This window comes from Anolis sagrei, chromosome 8 (genome assembly GCF_037176765.1).
Source record: "Anolis sagrei isolate rAnoSag1 chromosome 8, rAnoSag1.mat, whole genome shotgun sequence".
In the NCBI taxonomy this organism is placed as follows: domain Eukaryota; kingdom Metazoa; phylum Chordata; class Lepidosauria; order Squamata; family Dactyloidae; genus Anolis; species Anolis sagrei.
Genome location: NC_090028.1, coordinates 29,713,209 through 29,733,483, shown reverse-complemented (window position 1 = coordinate 29,733,483; position 20,275 = coordinate 29,713,209). Strand labels below are relative to the sequence as shown.

At 40.6% G+C, this 20,275-nt stretch overlaps 1 protein-coding gene across 4 annotated transcripts in view; it reads left to right on the top strand.

The window, feature by feature from the left end:
* Nucleotides 1-20,275, top strand: part of ANKRD27 (ankyrin repeat domain 27) — a 77,499-nt gene that overhangs the window by 21,975 nt on the left and 35,249 nt on the right. For all 4 annotated transcript variants that reach the window (XM_067471095.1, XM_067471094.1, XM_067471096.1 and 1 more), the window contains exons 9-14: nucleotides 333-409; nucleotides 1,830-1,951; nucleotides 4,068-4,146; nucleotides 7,027-7,159; nucleotides 16,926-17,018; nucleotides 19,959-20,086. In XM_067471095.1, coding sequence (XP_067327196.1) covers nucleotides 333-409; nucleotides 1,830-1,951; nucleotides 4,068-4,146; nucleotides 7,027-7,159; nucleotides 16,926-17,018; nucleotides 19,959-20,086 — 632 coding nt within the window. The remainder of the gene's footprint in view (nucleotides 1-332; nucleotides 410-1,829; nucleotides 1,952-4,067; nucleotides 4,147-7,026; nucleotides 7,160-16,925; nucleotides 17,019-19,958; nucleotides 20,087-20,275) is intronic.

Here is a 20,275-nt window from a genome sequence, read left to right as displayed (position 1 = left end):
TCTGGCCTTGTTTCTTCGATTTTCCTTAGCCTTTTGCTCTCTGCAGTAGTTGTGTGTTGATTTCTTTCTCCTTTCCTGTTGTTTTTCTCTTCCTTTTGAACATCAGCTTGAGACAAGATTTGGAAAATTAAAGTCAGATCCATATCATTTAGCTCCCTTTGTCCTCCAGCATGCATGGGCCAACTCCGGCTGTTAGGAATTGTGGAAGGTGAAGTCCAAAACACCTGGAAGGAGGTCCGAAGTTGGTCCATTCCTATTTTACAGTGTAATGTTTCTTCAGCTACAATTTCTTCCCAGTATTTAAAATGGCTTTCTTTCTACTTGCTGACTAGGATGCAGCTTTTAACAAAGTTACACGAAGCCTGCAAGATCTGCAGCAGAAAGATCTGGGTATCAAGCCCGAATTCAGGTGTGTTGCTTTAAGAGACCCCAGCGTCCACCTCAAGTTTGGTTTTGGTTCCAGCTGTACTCTGGAAATACGAGAGGGAAAATCCAGCAAAGTAATTGCAGCTGTTTCTTGGGCCCCTTGTACACTGCTATATAAAATCCAGATGATTTGCTTTGAACTGGATTATATGTTAGTATAGAAGGGGCCTCAGAGCAGCTCTACCTCCCAACCATTCCTGGATGTTGCTGCATGGTGTCATCTGTTATGATGAATGCTCCTTCCCAAGAACAAATATAGATGGAATATTACCTGATGTTAGGAAAAACTGTACTTGCTTACTTAGGCGATCCCTTGTAGTCCGAGGATTATGGCCCTCCAAGTGTAGTGTCTTGGTGGTGGATACGTAGGTGACTGAGGAGACCTATTCTTGATCTGCGTGTTCTTCCGCAGTGAGGACATCAGTTTCCAGGTGGAAGGCGATCCCAGTGAGGGTTGGCTTGATGCGCCTTCTTCCTCTTGGCACATTTCTCCTTTTCACCCTCAAATCGTGCCTCTTCGAATTCCACAGCACTGCTGGTCACAGGCGGTGTTGTATTTCAGTGTCAGTGTTGACTTGTGAAGAGGTGGCTGCCAAGGGAGCAGAAATGGTCAACATTTTCTAATGTTACACCATAAAGCTGTATTTCTGGCATTGCAGAGGGATTGGCTGGTGCCTGCTGGAAGAGCACTTTGGTTTTCTTGATGTTCAATGAGAGGTCGAGCTTCACGTATGCTTTTGCAAAGGTGTTTAGAGTGACTTGTAGGTATTTTTTTGAATGTGCACAGACTACATTATCATCAGCATAATGGAGTTCTATAACAGATGTTATTGTGACCTTGGTTTTGGCTTTCAGTCTGCTGAGGTTAAATAGCTTGCCTGGTGTTAGAAAAAACTATAGAAGGGGAAGACTTTGAAGCTCATATTTATTCTGGAAGGGCCAATGCTCGATTGAAAATGGGCAACGTTTTTGTATCAGATGGTCTGACTTTCACTTCAGGAAGAATCTCAAGCCCTGTAGTCAGCATTGGGCATGAAGTGGACTCATATGGGCACTTCCTTTTGTCTTAGGAGAACACTGCTGAGCAGTAGCTTCCTGGCTACCAAAGCACAGCTCAAGAAGGAATCTAGTCTCTCTGGTGTGATTCTGTGATCAGTTTCCAGCAGAAACTGACCATAGAGTCATGCTGGATGACCTAGAAATTGGTACAGAGGCTAAAAAAAAATCCCTGCATGTTCTTTATTTGCATTTTTTTTTACTTTCATGGGGGCCATGTGCCCTTCATCCCAGCAGATGTGAAGGTCTGAGTGTACAATGCCTTTGGTGTTGAGTTTTTAATATCTGTGCCATTTCAGTCCGTTTTGGATTAATATTTTCCTCCTTTTGAAACAAACTTTATCCAGTTTCAACATACCGCGTGCAAAACGTGAACTGAGCCAGCTGAATAAGTGCACCTCCCCACAACAGAAGCTCCTCTGTCTCCGTAAAGTGGTGCAAATTATAATGCAGTCTCCAAGTCAAAGAGGTATGTAGCCATGGCAATGAAATAATTATATTCATCTATACTTTATAAAGCACTCTTCACACGCTTTCAAAATAAATGTGCCTTTGTATTTGAAATGCATGTGTTTCCAAAATGGAAAACCTTTTCATTCTTTTTTTATTATAATTTAGAAAAGGCAAGGTTACTTCTGAATTGAAGCATGTTAAATATTCAATGATGGTGTATTCAAAAAATTTTCTCCAAGTTTGTATCTTTCAGATATTTTAGACTGCAACTCTCAGCATCCTTGTTTAGGGTTAATGGATATTGTAGTCAGGACATCTGGAGGGTACTCTGGTTAGGGAAGACTACTCTGGCTCACAAATGGATGACTCTGTTGTGAGCACCTAAACTGTCAGAGTAGTGAGTGTTGCAAATAGCAACCTCGCCAAGCCTTTCACTATTTATTTGTTAATGTATATATTTGCTAACCTGTATTCTATGTGTATGTTGATTTGCCAGTTTGACTTACCTCTTTGGTGTGGGAGAGATTATAGACATGTGATTGTACTGAGCATGTTCAGACTCAGGATTCCATTTTGTATTCAGTCCTGCTTACCACCTCATTGGATGAGTCTGGTTCCCACCTCAGTGGAGGTGGATGCATGTTGCTGTTTGGACTTCAGTAGACAAGTATGTTTTAGAGACTTCAATAGAGAAGTATGACTTACGGACTTCAGTGAGTACAACTATACTCTAAAGAAGGGGTCCTCAATTTTTTTAAACAGAGAGCCAGGTTACAGTCCCTCAAACTGTTGAAGGGCTGGATTATAATTTTAAAAAAAATGAATGAATTCCTATGCACACTGCACATATCTTATTTGTAGTGCAAAAAAACACTTAAAACAATACAATAATTAAAATGAAGAATAACTAAAACAAAAGTAAACATATTAGTATTTCAATGGGGAATGTGGCCTGCTTTTGGCTGATGAGATAGGGTGGTTGTTGTTGTGTGCTTTCAAGTCATTCCAGACTTAGGTTGACCCTGAGCGAGGGCCGGATAAATGACCCTGGAGGGCTGTATTTGGCCCTCGGGCCTTAGTTTGAGGACACCTGCTCTAAAGTCTATGGACTATTGATAAGCAATGATAATATGTGTACTTAACACAGAGAGAAACCTACATCCTATCTACAACTGAACTTTATTAAGTAAGGTGTCTGTATGTTGAATAAATACATGATGTTTTATGAGTAAACAAGATACAACATTTTTCAAATAAGACTTTGGTTTTTTAATCTATGAGTATATATTTTAACTAAGAGGTTTTAAGGGAGTGTCTATCTTTTGGGAAACTTGAAAGTAACAATCATCCTCTGCTAACCAAATATATATTTGCAGTGGCATGTCTTTATTCTTGGCAGTTTAAACATATGGTTCTTTAGTCTAACACCTGAGTTATCTGTGTGCCATTACATGAATGCTTATGAATATAACTTGTTTTAAGAGTTGACTTCTAACCAAGTCATGCTTTTCTTGATTAGTGGTTTTCAAAAGGTGGTCTCCACGTGTTCATGGAGATTCACATTTCATGGAGATTCACAAACGGATGTGACATCATTTCTACCTTTTCAATAAAGCTATGGTGCACTTATTTCCAATAGGTTATGAAATTTCCAATAGTGAGAACTCCCTGATCTTATCTTATTTTGCTGTATATGAGTTTACTGCAGTGACACATTGGTTGAAATGAGAGATATTTACATGTGGGGACATTTACATTTGGGGCCTCATGTTGTCTTAGGCTACATTGTCCCGAATCTTCTCCTCCAGTTTGTTTGCTAATTAGGATTAATGGAAACTGCAATGCATACCTCGAGGCTTATGTGTTCTTAATGTCAGAGTGTGTTACCTGGTGCTCTTCTGAAAAGGGTCTGTGGCTTTCTTTCCACTTCCATACAGAACGTCCTGCCCAGATGTTCTTGCCATTCAGTGTGTTAAGCATTTTCTCTTTTTTGAAGCTCCTGGCTGCTTAGGAAGGGGAGGGCGAAGTAGCACGTTTAGTGTGTCAAAATTTCTCTAACTAGTCATGTTTGCTCTCATTCAAACCATTAGACGTTGAATTTTTCCGTATCTCGTTTTTCCTGCCCCTTTCAGTGAACATAGAGACCATGTGTGCAGATGACCTCCTTTCTGTCTTGCTTTACCTCCTTGTGAAGACAGAAATTCCAAATTGGTATGTAGCATATTCTGTTAACTTCAAAGATTGCAGAGTTTTTTAATGTGTTCATTTTAAATATCACATTTGATTGAATCTAACATGCACTTTGTTCCTGTTTTAGGGGTCCAAAACTGGGCTGGGACTTACAATTGATGTCATCTTAGATTCAACGGTTTTAGGGGCCTCTAAAATAGGAAATAAGGTCAATTTACATCAGGGAGGAGAGGATACGGAGGAAGGGCCTCAGTGTCAAATGGCTCCAGTTTTGTTCACTTTTTTAAAAAAAATTCTTACCTCTGAGAGAGGACAAGGAGTTGTCAGGCTCATCTCCAAAGCCTGAGGGTCTCTGGCCAAGTATTAAAAACTAAAACATGCAATATTGTGCTATTATTTCTACCTTTTCAATAAAGCTATGGTGCACTTGCCTTCCTTCCCTTGCCTTGGGTAACATTTTTTTTAGTCCATTAGACTGAAAAACGTGTAGAGTGTTAACATCTGTTGCTAAATTAGACCTTGGCCATTCCTTACCCTTTTATAATGCAAATGGAAAACTAGAAAATGCAAATGCGTGCAGCAGAAATGTTGTATTAGCCGAGTGCCATTTCCTGGGATTATGTGCATTTAACAAAATGTGCTTATGGCCTTGGACGTCACTTCTAACGTCGTGCTGATTTTTAATCCATGACTCTTGGTTTTGCACGTGTTAGAGGCCTTTTTGTAAATGTGTGGTTATTTGAAGCAAACTGATGCACAGCTCACCTTGTGGTGTGTGGCTGTAACAAGGCTTTGTTCTGCTTGTCTCTTGGTGCAGTTTTTGAGGATGAAGAAACAATTTGTTAAACATTTTACTTGTTAAGAACCCGATTCATTAGTGTTTTCCAACTTTCTAATTGTTTTACCTGTTAAATGCTAGTGATGTTATTAGTACCGTATATACTTGAGTATAAGCCGACCCGAATATAAGCCGAGGTACCTAATTTTACCACAAAAAACTGGGAAAATGTATTGACTCGAGTATAAGCCGAGGGTGGGAAATGCAGCAGCTACTGGTAATTTTCAAAATAAAAATACATATGAATAAAATTACATTAATTGATGCATTAGTGGGATAAATGTTTTCAAATATTTACATAAAACTGTAATTTAAGATAAGACTGTCCAACTCTGATTAAATCATTATTTTAACCTTCTTCAATGTAAATGTGCTTACATATCCTTCCAATAATAATAAAGAGAGCAAAATAATAAATGCAATAAAAATGGAGTAAAATAATGTAGATGTAATAATAATAATAATAATAATAATAATAAATAGAATACAATAATAAATGTAATCAAAACAGTAATATATAGAGTAAAATGATGTAAATGTAATAATAGTATACAAAATAAATGTAATAAAAATAATATTAATAACAGAGTAAAATAATAAATAACCTTGACTCGAGTATAAGCTGAAGGGAGCTTTTTCAGCCTAAAAAAGGTACTGAAGAACTAGGCTTATATTCAAGTATATACAGTAAGTACGAATCAACATTTCTTATTTGTTACTGGCTGTTTCTAATATTTTTACATTTGTTTATTTAATGATTTGTGAAATGAATGCATTTTGTGTTTTTAAAAACCTTTTAATATTAAAGATCTAACTTCTTTGCAGTTTTTTAAACCGTAGAACCATTTTTGAGCATTTAGAGGATAATACATTATTATTAGGAGCGCCTGGTGTTGCATCGGGTTAAACTGCTGAGCTGCTGAACTTACTGACTGAATAGCTCCCACTGTTAGCCCCCGCTTCTGCCAACCTAGCAGTTTGAAAACATGCAAATATGAGTAGATCAATAGGTACTGTTCTGACGGGAGGTAATGGCGCTCCATGTAGCCACATGACGTAAGAGGCGTCCACAAATAATGCCAGCTCTTCAGCTTAGAAATGGAGATGAGCACCACCCCCCAGAGTTGGACATGACTAGATTTAATGTCAGGGGAAATAGTTAATTTTACCCTTACCTACATTAATAGCATGGAGATAGATCATAGCCTAAACCACAGTTAAATTATTTTAATCCCTGTTATGGAAAAGCCCTTCAGCCTTTTTTCTCCTACACAATATGGACAACACTGTCAAAGTTATCCAGGAGAATTGTAATTCTCGAACTTTACTGATAGCTCTGAATAGGTAGTCTGTGTTGGGTAATTCACACTGGGGTGTATGGCAGCTGAGGAGGGTAGAGATACATCAACTCCAAGGTCAAAAATTGTGATCTTAGGGAAATCACATTTTAGGATTGCAGCTCCCATAATCTAGCTGGCATGCTCACTGGTCATATTGATGAGGAAATTCTAGGAATTGTAGTTAAATAATATATGAATGCCTCCAACCCATTTTGGGACAGGAAGTCACCAAATTGGGTGGGGGGGGGGGGAGGGTATAACCAGATACTAATGTTATATAGCTATTAGGAAGTATTGTATTGGTTCATGTATATATTTATGAACATGGCTTTTCGAGCTGGCCTTCAACTAAGTGCTATATCATTGGATATGATGACCGGAATGGACCACGACTATGAGACTGATTATGACCCCATGATATGACGAAGCAGATTTTTAGTATAAGTATATGTTATGTAGAGGTAGAATGTTGTGTACTGTCCTGATTATTGTAAACTGTCTTTTCTATGTTGTTGTTCACCGCCACGAGTCGCCCTAGGGCTGAGAGCGGCGGTTAATAAGTGCAAGTAATAAATAAATAAATAAATAAATATGTAAATTAAAAATAAAACATAGTAAACTGGCCAAAGAAAAAGTTACAAACTTTTCTATCTCTTTTTTCTCCCCCTGGTGTTGTGTTTTTTCTGGAGTTGAATCTTACACTATTTTCTTTCCCTTGTCTAGGATGGCGAACCTGAGTTACATCAAAAACTTCAGGTTTTGCAGCTCAGCAAAGGATGAGCTAGGATACTGTTTGACCTCCGTTGAGGCTGCAGTGGAATACATCCGACAAGGAAACCTCTCGGACAGGCCAACGGTAAGCCACTTTGCTGGGGATTTTAGAATCCCAATCTGAAGATTCCTCCGAGAGCTTGCCAATTGCAGTTATGCGGTAGTTCACTGATGCTGCAATAGCAAGCTTGTTAGTATACATTGCAGCATTTAGCCTGGGTACACTGCTTAAATGTCTCCATAGCAAAAGCCTTCAGCTGTATTCACTGTTTCTTTGAATAGTAAAAGTTCCAAATGGCAAAAGAGAGTTGAAGGAAGGATGTGGATCAGGCATGGGCAAAGTTTGGCCCTCCCTCCAGGTGTTTTGGATTGTACCTCTCACAATTCCTCACAGCTGTTTAGGAATTGTCGGCGTTGAAGTCCAAAACACCTGGAGGATCGAACTTTGCCCATGTCTGATGTAAATGTAGATATCTGACTACCCTCTAGCATGTGTTCTGCTTAAATCCCATATAAATATGCTGTCATATTTAGACTAGATGATACCCAAAAATATAGAAGTTGTATGTAAATGAGTCTTTTCTTTTAAATGAAAAACTATCGTGACATTTCAGCTTCTTGGGTTAGGTGAGGAAACGTGGCCCTTCGAAACTTGTATAGAAATATTCAGAAGCCTTCGTTAGCAAAGCCAACAGTAAGGGATCATGGAAGTTACGCAACTTTTAAAAGATACATGATTCCTTTGTTTGTTATAAGAGAAATTATAAGTTAAACACAGATCCACATTTTGGACTCGACGGTAGGCTGTAGATCCCTAAAAGCCTTTATAAGTTAAGAAGCACTGTCACATTTCAGTACAGTAGAGTCTCGCTTATCTGACATAAATGGGCCGGCAGAATGTCAAATAAACGAAAATATCAGAGTCTCCTACTGTTATCTGTCCGACGCAGCACAAGACACCTAGAATACTCACAACAGGGACTCAAAGGGTTAAGGCAAGGCAATGCCTCGGGGCTAGAGCAGCCCAGCAGGAAGTGCCCGGATGCGGAAGAGGAGCGTGGAAATCACAGAGGGAAGGAGGGAGGACACTTCCGCTTCCGGTCCCACCTCTTTTCCCCCTTTCCTCTCTCCTCCTCCTCCTTGTCTTGCCTTTTTCACTTATTGGGAATAGAGAAGGTGTTGGGGAGCGCTCCTTGAATTGAAGGGGAAATGCTGGATGAAAAGGGGGATGTTGGATAAGATGGAATGTCGGATAAGCGAAGGTCAGAAAAGCAAGACTCTACTGTAGTTCCACATTTCTACTGGTAATGTGCTGTCATCTTGTAGAAGGCATTGAAGCTAGAACTTGAATAAGTGACTTATTTGGACCACTGTTCCCAGACCCTCAAGTCATCATGGCTACGGGCCCTACTTTCTGGGAGATTCTAGGAGTTACATGTCCAGAAAAGTTATTTATTATTAAAGTGATTTGTATCCTATAAATACAGGCCCCCTGGTGGCGCAGCAGGTTAAACCGCTGAGCTGCTGAACTTGCTGACTGAAAGGTTGATAGTTTGAATCCAGGGAGTGGGGTGAGCCCCCCCCCCCCCCCCGTAAGGCCCAGCTTCTGCCAACCTAACAGTTTGATAACATGCAAATGTGAGAAGATCAATCAACACCGCTTCTGTGGGAAAGTAACAGTGTTCCAAGCGGTCATGTTGGCTACATGACCTTGGAGTTGTCTATGGACAACGCCAGCTCTTCAACTTAGAAATGGAGATGAGCACACACACACACACACACCCAGAGTCATACATGACTACACTTAATGTCAGGGGAAACCTTTTCCTTTACAAGTGTTCCATTGAAGATGCAGGACTCTTGTGTGTGTACATCAGTAGAGGGTTCCTTGTTTTGTGTGGATGAAGGAATGCATGAATGTCTTCCTCCATAGAACCTAAACAGAATAGACCTTGTGAACGAAAAGGACTTCTATCTGAATTGACCCTAGGAACTTCTGAGTATGTGGCAAAATTGAGGAAATGGTAACTGGTTTTGGGCCTATTTCCACCCTGACACTAACTTGATTTCCCCACAAAAAAGTCCATATTTAAAATCTGAAGGGCAAGTGGTTGTTCCTGAAGCTACCAGACATGGAAGTTTCTGAGGAGAATAGATGACAGTTTTCTGAAAAAAATAGATGACAGTTTTCCTTACTCTCTGTCTCAGGTATAGGGGCCTCTCAGGCACCCAATGCCCAATACATTAATTTGTTGTTGTTTAAACAATTATTGGTTTATTGACTTGAAATGGCTTGTCCAAGGCTGGATCTCACTGAGACCAACTGCAGACACGTCTTGCTTCCAAGATTCCCTGGTGGTGTATGATCTAAAATGGCTCCCTTTCCTCAGGCAAAGGGGCAAACAAAATGACAGGCACAAACCGCGAATGCTTAAACTCCAACCTCATAAAACTAACATAAAATTGTCTACTCTTAAGTTGTGGGTGAGTCGGCTTAACGAAAGAAACTGGAACTTGTAGAAAACAGCCCAATCATGATTAAACAGGAGTTGCCCTCTCCAGGAACTGGGATACAAGACCACTACGAGTCTCCTTTGAAAAGTTAAAGTCTGTGCTCGAAAAGGCTTGTTTTCTGAATCAGCCTTTCCCCTAGTCTGCCTAGACCAGGTCGCGAGATCTAAAATCAGGGCCGCAAGATATGCGGATAATAACACCACCCAACCAAAAACATTTTTTTCTTGGTGCCTTCATTTTTAGGCCTGTTCCTGGGATTATTTGGAATGCTGATTCAGAAAATTGCATTGGATAGACCACATCAGCTCTAGATTATTAAATACGGTTTTCTGTGGGTGAGCAGATGGTGACTACTGGATAAGCATATGTTCTATATCAGAAACTAGAGCTGATGTGATCTATCCAATGCAATCAAAAACTGATTCATAAACTTTTTGGTACTATTGTTGGAGAGTGATCCCTGGTCAAAGTGGTCCCTGGTAAAAGTGGTTGGGCTGTGAGACCCAAAATCAGATCTGTGAGAGATGCAGATAATAACACAGCCCAACCAAAAAAAATTTGTGTCTTGCTTTTAGGTCTGTTCCTGGGATTATTTTGGGCATTGATTCAGAAAATTGCATTGGGTAGACCACATCAGCTCTTGATTATTAAATATGTATTTTTGTGGTTGAGCAGATGGCATCTACTGGATGGCATATGTTCTGTATCAGGACTCCAAATAACCAAACCTATCTAAAGTTGACCAAAAAATGATTTGTAACCCTTTTGGTGCTAATGTTGGAGAGTGGTTCCTGGTCAAAGTGGTCCCTGGTAAAAAAAAAAAAGTTGGGAACCACTAGACTAACCACTGACAGTGTTAGCTGGGCACTCTTGGAGTGATAGCCTCAGTTTTTTCAAGTTTTAATTAATGTAAATGTCTGTGTGCAAGAGAGAATGAGGGAGTGAACAACTCCTGGAAACATTCTCTAGGCTGTAGAGTTTTCTCAGACTTGATGACAAGAAACACTTTGGAGTTTTTACCCTTCCAAAACTAGGTGCTTCCAATCTGACCCGGAGACTGAACGATGGGAACAAAGTACGACAATGAAATCTGCACCTGATCCAACTGCCAAGGAGTGGAATTGTGATGTTTAATGGCTCAGCCATAAGGGCTGGGTGCAGGTGGAGATGGGGTGGGGACCCTCTTCACATCACAAAACCCATAGCCTTTAAAATATTTTTATCACACTTTCACTTTATTTTGCTTAAGATTTGGTATTAAAAGAAAGCTCGTGGCACTTGGCGTATCCTATTAAAATGCAAATGTCGACCACAAGTTGCTTGCTAGATCTGCCGTCGGTGTTAATTTAAAAAAAGTAATTGTGTCGAAGAAGGAATGAAAATAAATGTCCACACTTACATTTCGGTCTTCCAGGTGAAGGAAACTTGACCTTCCATTTCTGGAATTTGTTACATAGCTTACTTTCAGGGGAAAAAAGTTTAATGTAGAAATGTTTGGGCAATATATGGTACTTTTTGGTGAAGGGGATCATTTTTTGTTATTTCTGTAATAAAATGCATTCATGAACTTGAGTGATTAATGTGTGCAGTTCTTTAAAGTAAAGCAGCTTAAAACAACACCTGCTTGTCTTTTGAAATATTGAGTTTGTTTGTTTTGTTGCCAGTAAGGACATTTCTCTGCACGCAAGCAACAAAAGTTTTGTGCTGTAGATTTGCCTTTAAATCCAACCAGGGATGGTGGTATGAAGTTCTCTTGATGTTTCGAATGCTTTCCCCCATCTGCTTATATGTGTGCTCAAATAGGAATCAAAACAGGATATACATTCAAATATAAAACCCATTTGAAAGTAGTGTTTAGAGATGACAGGAAGGACGGAAGGAAGGAAGGAGAAAAAAAAGAAATGTGGCCACACTTTTAAGACCAGGTGATTTTTATTTTCGCATCATCTTCCATAGTTATAAACCCGCTACTTTGTATGCAGTACGGAGTGGTATTAAACCAGCATTTCCCAACCTGGGGGTTACGAGAGGGTTCCAGAAGGGTCACCAAAGACCATAGAAAACATATTTCTGATGGCCTTAGGAATCCCTTTGGCAGAGAAGGCTGAAGATCTCTCCACCTGTCCTCCTCTCTCTTTTTGAAAGCAGAAGTGAATCCTCCCACCAAAAGCCTTCCTCCGCTGTGATTGGCCAGCCTCTCAGCCAAGGGGAGAGCTATTTCTATTTTCTCCAAACTCTACCAGTGTTCACATTTGAGCATATTGAGTATTCGTGCCAATTTTGGTCCAGATCTATCATTGTTTGAGTCCATAGTGCTCTCTGGATGTAGGTGAACTACAACTCCAAAACTCAAGGTCAATGCCCACCAAACCCTCTCAATATTTTCCTTTGGTCATGGAGTTCTGTGTGCCAAGATTGGTTCAATTCCATTGTTGGTGGAGTTCAGAATGCTCTTTGATTGTAGGTGAACTATAAATCCCAGCAATTACAACTCCCAAATGACAAAAGCAATGAAAATAATGTTATCCTTGAAGGTCACCGCAACATGAACTGTATTAAGGGGTCACGGCATTAAGAAGGTTGAGAAACAATGTTTTAAACATTCTTACATTATTCCACATTCTTTTTGTGTTGCATTCCTTCCATTCCTTCTTCTTATGTTGCAAAAACCTAATACAACTACTTCTTTGGAAATTACAGACAGATGTATCCAACCCTAGATCTTCTCAATTTGGGGATATAATATAAATACCTAGCTTCAGATATTTTGTGTTGATGTATGTTAAACTTATAGCCACAGTTGCTGGTTTAACAATGTTATACAGTAGCCTGGAAGAGACCACAAGAGCCACCCAGTCTTATCAGGCAGAAATGCACAATCAAAGCATTCCTAACAGATGGCCATCTAGCCCCTGTTTAAAAACCTGCAGAGAGAGAGTTGCAGCCACACTTCAGGGCAGCCTATTCCACTGTTGAACACTTCTTCCTCTCAGGAAATGGGTTCTAATATTCCCTTGCAGTTTGAATCTGTTTGCTCTGTATCCTGGCAGTGGCAGAGCACTAGTTTGCTCCATATCATGGCAGTACTCGGTATAAGGATGCATCCTCACTAGGCATGGGCAAACTTAAGCCCTCCAAGTGTTTTGGACTTCAACTCCCACCATTCCTAACAGCCTCAGGCCCTTTCCTTTTCCCTCTCAGCCGCTTAAGCGGCTGAGAGGGAAAAGGAAGGGGCCTGAGGCTGTTAGGAATGGTGGGAGTTGAAGTCCAAAACACTTGGAGGGCTTAAGTTTGCCCATGCCTCGTCTATACTGTAGAATTCATGCAGGGTGACAACACTTTAACTGCCATGGCTCAATGCAATCTTGGGATTTGGTGAGGCATCAGCACTCCTTAGCAGAAAAAGACTAAAGACCTTGTAAAACTACAACTCTCATTATTCCATAGCCTTGAGCCATGGCATTCAAAGTGGCATCATCACGCATTAATTCTATAGTAAAGATGCATTACTACTCAAAGTGCAAAATCACCCAGGTGATTTTTGACAACACCAGATACCTCTCCCATTGGAAATAAAACTACAATGATACATTAAACAATGAGCAATTTGCTGCCTCAAATCTCTGCATAAGGCACATAGTGGGTTTTTTAATATATAGCACTGGCTGTCAGGAATTGTGGGACGTGATGCCCAAAACACTTAGTGGGAGAGCCAGAATTGGCCCATGCCTGGTCCAGATCATCCAGCTGGGCAGAAACCAGTTCAGCCCCACTGGGAGTTCTCTTACCTTGAATGTCCCCTGTTGCTGCTGCCAGATTACTATGGAGCTTGTCCTGGCATAGATTTCAAAGAAGAGGGTGCATCTACACTGTCGAATTAATGCAGTTTAACGGTCACATCAGTAAAGGAGATGATTGGAAGCTTCCCAGAGCTTTTTGGCATCTGCTGAGATAAGAGAGGACCATAAATGCCCAGTCCATCCTCCCATCTCCATTCCCCCTGTTGTTCTGGTCAGCAAAGGCACCTGATGACCGCCAGTAGCTCTCTTGAGCTCCATGCTCATCTGCCACAGCAGTAGATGTGGCAATACAGGTCTGATCTGTCTCCTTTCCCTTACACTGTGGAGATGATGGCTGTACCAGTCTGTGTAGAAAGTGAACTGGTTTGGATTGGAGCTGGTTCAGCTGTCCACACTGACTCCCCAAGTACAAGGCTGCTCTAGAGTTTTTTGCCAAAACTCCAACACATTTACCAGCTTCTCATAATACATAACAAAACCAGATTAACCAGGTTAAAATACTGTGGACCAGGCATGTAGCCAGGGGGGGAGCTCGGGGGGCTTCAGCCCCCCCCCCCCGAAATTTTCATGGTGGTTCGCGAAAAGGCCTTACTGGTGCATTATCTAAACTGTTATGTTTATTCATATCATGATATGAGCACCATACTCAATATATCCCATATGCATGGGGGTATTGGGGTAACGATACAAAAGGTTTGCTAGGCTAGACCCTCTTTCACTCAGACTCAGCCCCCCCCCAAAACTCAGCCCCCCCCCCAAACCCCCCTGAAAAAAAATTCAGCCCCCTCCGAAACGAAATCCTGGCTACGGGCCTGCTGTGGACTAGACATCCCAGGACATTGTTTGCATGTCCAGGAGTCGCTTCTGGAGTTTTGGGGCCATGTAGACGGGTCTTGAGAGATCACACAACTTGCCTGTAACTGTTTGATTAAGGCCAGGCATGGGCCAACTTGGGCCCTCCCTCCAGGTGTTTTGGACTTCAACTCCCACAATTCCCTATGCCTGATTTAGGCCATACATTTCGCATAGGAGCCATGCCATGGCTGAATGCTATGAAGTCATAGGAGTTATAGTTAGGTGAGGTACCAGCTCTGTTAGGTACAAAAAGGCTAAAGACCTTGTCAAACTACAACATCCATAATTCCATATCACTGATCACCCAGGATTCTATATCATTCATTGTGGTTAAACTGCATTAATTCTACAGTGAAGATGCATCCTCTGTGAGGACCATGGCATTTCATGTATACATTCCTAAATCAGCATTAGGTGTGTTCGTATTGGCATTCAAATAAGTGCCTGAGGATGCTTTCTTTGCATCAGTTCAGACATAGGAATCATGCAGACATTCAGATGTTATTGGACTGCAAATCCCAGAAGCCTTAATCAGTATGAGGAGAATGTTAGGAACATCTGGAGGGCTGAGATTGAATACAGCACTGGCTGTGTTGTCTGTGGCACTGGAACTAGCAATCCAATACTTCTGATGATCAAACTGGGCTATACTGGAACTAAAAATGACAACTGCTCCTCAAACAAATGGCTATAACATTGAAAAATTGTCTGTCTTGAGTTCCTTTTTCCCCCAAGCTGAATAAAATTCCACATCTTCTGCTTTGAACTGGAATATATGGCAGTGTGGACTCAGATAACTCAGTTCAAAGCAGATATTGTGGGATTTTCTGCCTTCATATTCTGGGTTATATGGCTGTGTAGAAGGGCTCCAAGAATAACAAGTTGTTTGACAGTGATCTCCCTGCCCTCGATCTTAACAAAAACTTGTTGAAATCGTTTTCCTGAACTATGAATTCAAAAGGCTAATTGGAAAAAGCAAATAGAGTCACCAACATGACACCAGATCCCCAGACAGAATGCCAGTGGAAGGTGGTTTCAGCCTCTTCGCTGTGCCAACACACAAAAGAGAGGAAGGTACCACTGACTCCTTTAAGATTCTACTAAGGCTAAGACTTGCTTCACCCAAAGGACAAAAGCTCCTGATTTTTTAAAAGAATTAATTATTGCATAATAGAAATTTATATTGTGCCATATTTACCAAGCTCCAAGTGCTAATCCAACTAGAGTAGACCCAACTATTTATTTATTGTGTCAGAAGCAAATTGAGAATACAATTATAATGTATAAAACACCACAAAGTTAAAGCTTGGCATTATACTAAATTTGGCCATAAAGTGGTCACTTGGAGGGCCTCTGGTGTTGCTGTAAGAAGGTCCTCCATTGTGCATGTGGCAGGGCTCGGGCTGCATTGTGGTAGGTGGTCTATGGTTTGCTCTTCTACGCACTTGCATGTTTTATTCAGCTTGGGGGAAAAAGGAACTTTATAGACTCATTTCTTAAGGTTGGCTCTGCATCTCATGCTGCCAGAGCGTAGCCTGTTCAGTGCCTTCCAAGTTGCCTAGTCTTCTGTGTGCCCAGGAGGAAGTTTCTCATCTGGTTTCAGCCACTGATTGAGGTCCTGGGTTTTAGCCTGCCATTTTTGAACTCTTGCTTGCTTAGGGGCTCCTGCAAGTATCTCTGTGAATCTTAGGAAGCTGTTTCTTGATTTACGGGATTGCATGCTGAGTGATATTTGAACAGTGGATGGAACGGAGATGTCAATGCCTTGGTCCTTTCATTGCTGGCTGCTACTTCCTGGCGAATGTCAGTTGGTGCAATATCAGCTAAACAGTGTAGTTTCTCCAGTAGTGTGGGGTGTGATAATGCAGCATGTCTCATTAAGAGTCACATCCACTGATTAAACATGGTGAGATGTATTCCATACTGAGCATGCATATTCAGTGCAGAGTAGACCAGATGAATCAATGACTAATAGTTAAATCAAACCTAAATCCCATGTGTTTAGTGGGTCTATTTTGCAGCTATTGGGTAATTAGAGATGGGGGCAAATACTTTTTCTGCATTTAGACCCTTTTTGGGACACTTATCAGACTACTTAATCACACTAGAGAATGAATTCACTTTAAATCCAGTTTCTGCCTCCTGCAGAATTCTGGCGTTTGTAGTTTAGTGAGGCTGTTAAAGGCGCCTCCCTAAACTACAAACCCCAGAATTCTGCAGGAAGCAGCAGCCGGATTTAAAGTGAATTCATTCTCTAGCGTGATGAGTTAGACAAGACACCCATCTGTTGCCAAATCAGTGTTGCATATTTTTTTAAATTTTCATTTGCAATAGGTTAATCTGTTTTGTTTGTCTAATGTGCGCTTCTTTTATTTTTAATCGGTGGCATAGTATGAACTGAATTGTGTGTTGCTGTGACATTCATTGCTGATGCTGATTTTATTCTTGAACCTTTCTTTTAAAAAAGAAAGACCAGTTTTTATAAAAAAATATTATTGATATCGCGTGCTTTGATATAATAATCTCATATTCGTCTTTAAGGTATTTAACCTGGATTTACAACGGATCAACCCTAGATTATGCATTAAGCTGGAAAACCTTGTGTTGAAAATATACATTTGCAGTAAAATATTAATGGATAACCCCGGGTCCCCTTCTCTCTCTCTCTTTCTTTCTTTATAGGAGACTGCAGGATTTAGTGAGAAGCTTTTCTTAAAGCAAAGAATGAACATGCTGTCTCAAATGTCCACTACTCCAATAGACTGCTTGTTCCAGGTTTGTATTCCCTTAAATCACCAAAATAGTTACTGTACAGGCTCAAGGCCATGACAAAAAGCACCACATGCACACAATAGTAGGCTTGGAGCAACAGGCACCAAAGATGCTGAACAGAAACATAATCATGCTCTCACAAAGAGCAAAAACAATGCAATACAGGTTAACAATAATCAAAGAACATTTTGGGAAAGGGTCCAGTTAACCCTTAGAGCAGGGGTCGTCAAACTTTTTAAACAGAGGGCCAGGTCACAATTCCTCAAACTGTTGGAGGGCCAGATTATAATTTGAAAAAAGCATGAATGGATTCTTATGCACACTACACATATCTTATTTGTAGTACAAAAAACACTTTAAACAATGCAAGAATTAAAATGAAGAACAATTTTAACAAATATAAACGTATTAAATATAAACCCATCTGTATTGTTGCCCCTATGATGCATTTCCCCCCATTCTAAACTGAAAGCACTACCCCACTGTTTCATTTTCTTGGGCCCCCCTCATTTATATATTTCCTATTCCTACCTCACCCAGGGTTTTATCATTTTATCTTGCCCATTTGGCCTGCCCATCCTGTTTGATTTTATATTTGCTTTATTATTTCATTTTGTTATTATAATTTATTTTCTGATGCATTTTGTTTTTGAATTCTGTACTTTACTGTGTTGTATTGCATTTTAAAAGGGCTTGGCCTCATGTTAACTGTCCCGAGTCCCCATTGGGAAGATGGCGGCGGCGTATAAATAAAGTTTATTATTATTAGTAGTACTAGGAGTAGTATTAGTATTTCAGTGGTAAGTGTTGGCCTGCTTTTGGCTGATGAGATAGGATTGTTGTTGTTGTTGTTGTTTTCAGACTTAGGCCCTGAGAGAGGGCCAGGTAAATGACCTTGGAGTGCCGTATCCGGCTCATGGGCCTTAGTTTGAGGACCCTACCTTAGTTTGAGGACCCTACCTTAGAATCTCCTCAGCAGATGATTGCAATTTTATCTAACTCTGTCTTTCTGATCTTTTTTGCAGCTAGAGCAAAAAAGGGCTATTTTGTAAGTTACATAATCATTTGTGTCATTCAGCAGAAACTGCACTGTTTCTGCAACAGAGTTCCCTTTACCTTGTGTCAGCAAGGATTTAGGTGTCTTTCTCTTTGGTCACTATACAATGGGTAGACTAGCAGATAATGTACAATGTCTTCTATCTGACATTGACTACAAATACATTTCCCATGTCACATTATGATAGCAACCATCTAACACTGTGATTGGCATTACTTGAAATTGCAGCACAGTGGAGGCCATTATTAAGGAAGTAAACAGATATCTGGAGCCCCCGGTGGCACAATGGGTTAAACCCTTGTGCTGGCAGGACTGAAGACCAATAGGTCAGAGGTTCGAATCCGGGGAGAGTGCAGATGAGCTTCCTTTGTCAGCTCCAGCTCCTCATGCAGGGACATGAGAGAAGCCTCCTACAAGGATGTAAAACATCAAAATATCCGGGCATTCCTTGGGCAATGTCCTTGCAGACAGCCAATTCTCTCACACCAGAAGCGACTTGCAGTTTCTCAAGTTGCTCCTGACATAAAAAAAATCTGGCTCAGAAGTGTTCAGTTTTCAGAAAGGGGAGCCATGGGGAAAAATTGAGTTCCTAGTTGATTGCAGGATCCTTCTTGAGTCAGTCCAAAAATAACCAGTCTCTTAGTTGCCTCTTATTTATGTCCAGGGAAAAATTCAATTGTAGTTGAGTAGGAGGTTTTCTAGGCCAGATTTCCAGTGTTGATAGTTACTCATTTCCTCGTAGCACAACACCGGAAGACAGTTGTTTTGAAGAGTAGCAATTCGTTTGAGGTATTGGGCACAATCTACTTTTGATTTTACTGACGGCCATCCAGATTCAGTACGCAGAAATGCTTTAGGAGTTCCAGCTATTTATTATTTATTTATTTACACCCCGCAGAGGACTCAGGGTGGATTACAATGGACATATACATGCCAAATATTCAATGCCATTAGACATACAACATCTGTAGACATACAGAGGCAATTTAACCTTCCAACTTTTCCAGATTCATGAGGGTATGCTCGATTCTGGCCACAGGGGGAACTGCCGCTTCACCGTCCACTTGTGACACTGAGTCCTTTGATGGAGTACTTCCTCATTCTTCTGCGCACTGCTGGAAGGTTTTGTGGCATCGTAAATTAGTTAAATTAGCTTCCCCACATAAAGCGGTACCTACATTTCCTACTTCACAGATGCAGCTGTCTTTCAGGCTGCATGGGTCAACAGCAAGCTAGACTATTAATGATTGGGAGCTCACCCTGACCTGGTCTGGCTTCGAACTCATGATCTCTTGGTCAATAGTGATTTAATGCAGCTGGCTACTAACTAGCTGTGCCACAGCTCATCTAGAAGAGAATAAAGTTTTCGTAGGAACTTGTGCAAAATTTCCAAGGTTTTACAATGTTGGTATCTGAACCCCAGATTTCTGCACCACAAAGCCTTTATGCCAGCACTTGGCTGGTTTGTATTCATATTGCTTTATCTTTGCAAGTAGACCTATATTTTATTATCCCCTGAGAATGTTTCAAACCTAAGATATCTCACTGTGATTATTTTTAAGCCTCCTCTCCCAAGATGACCTCCAGTGTTAATCTTGCCATGTCTCCAGTGTATTAGAGTTTCATTTGATATCAGAAGCTGATTAGTTTAAGACGTGCAGTTATGAGTCTTCATTGTAATCTTGAGATTTTTCAAGTCTTGTGAGCTTAGGCTGCTGAAGCATTCTGTTCAAAGAATTTTGGCAAGTGTTTGATTTTTAATATGAACTTTTAAGACCTAGACATGAACACAGATGACCCAACTCGTTCTATTTTCTTCACCTTCCATCCTAACTTAGTTTGGCTTTGATTTTGCACAAATATTTACCTTTTGCTCTTCTTTACAGCACATTGCTTCGGGAAACCAGGAAGAAGTAGAGCGCTTATTAAGCCAAGGGGACAGCGATAAAGACACTATGCAAAAAATGTGCCACCCGCTCTGTTTTTGTGACACATGCGAGAAACTGGTTTCTGGGTAAGGAGCCTGTTTACAAATGCCTCAAATTTTTCAAGGCATATTTGAGAACTGATGCAGGATAGCGTAGACTGTGTTAGAGCAGTGAGTTAGTTTACTGGATTCTGTGGTTAGTGCTAGCATGATCCTTGGTCTTAACATTATATATCACAAATAATTGATATAAGGTTTTTTGCTTAGAAAATGATA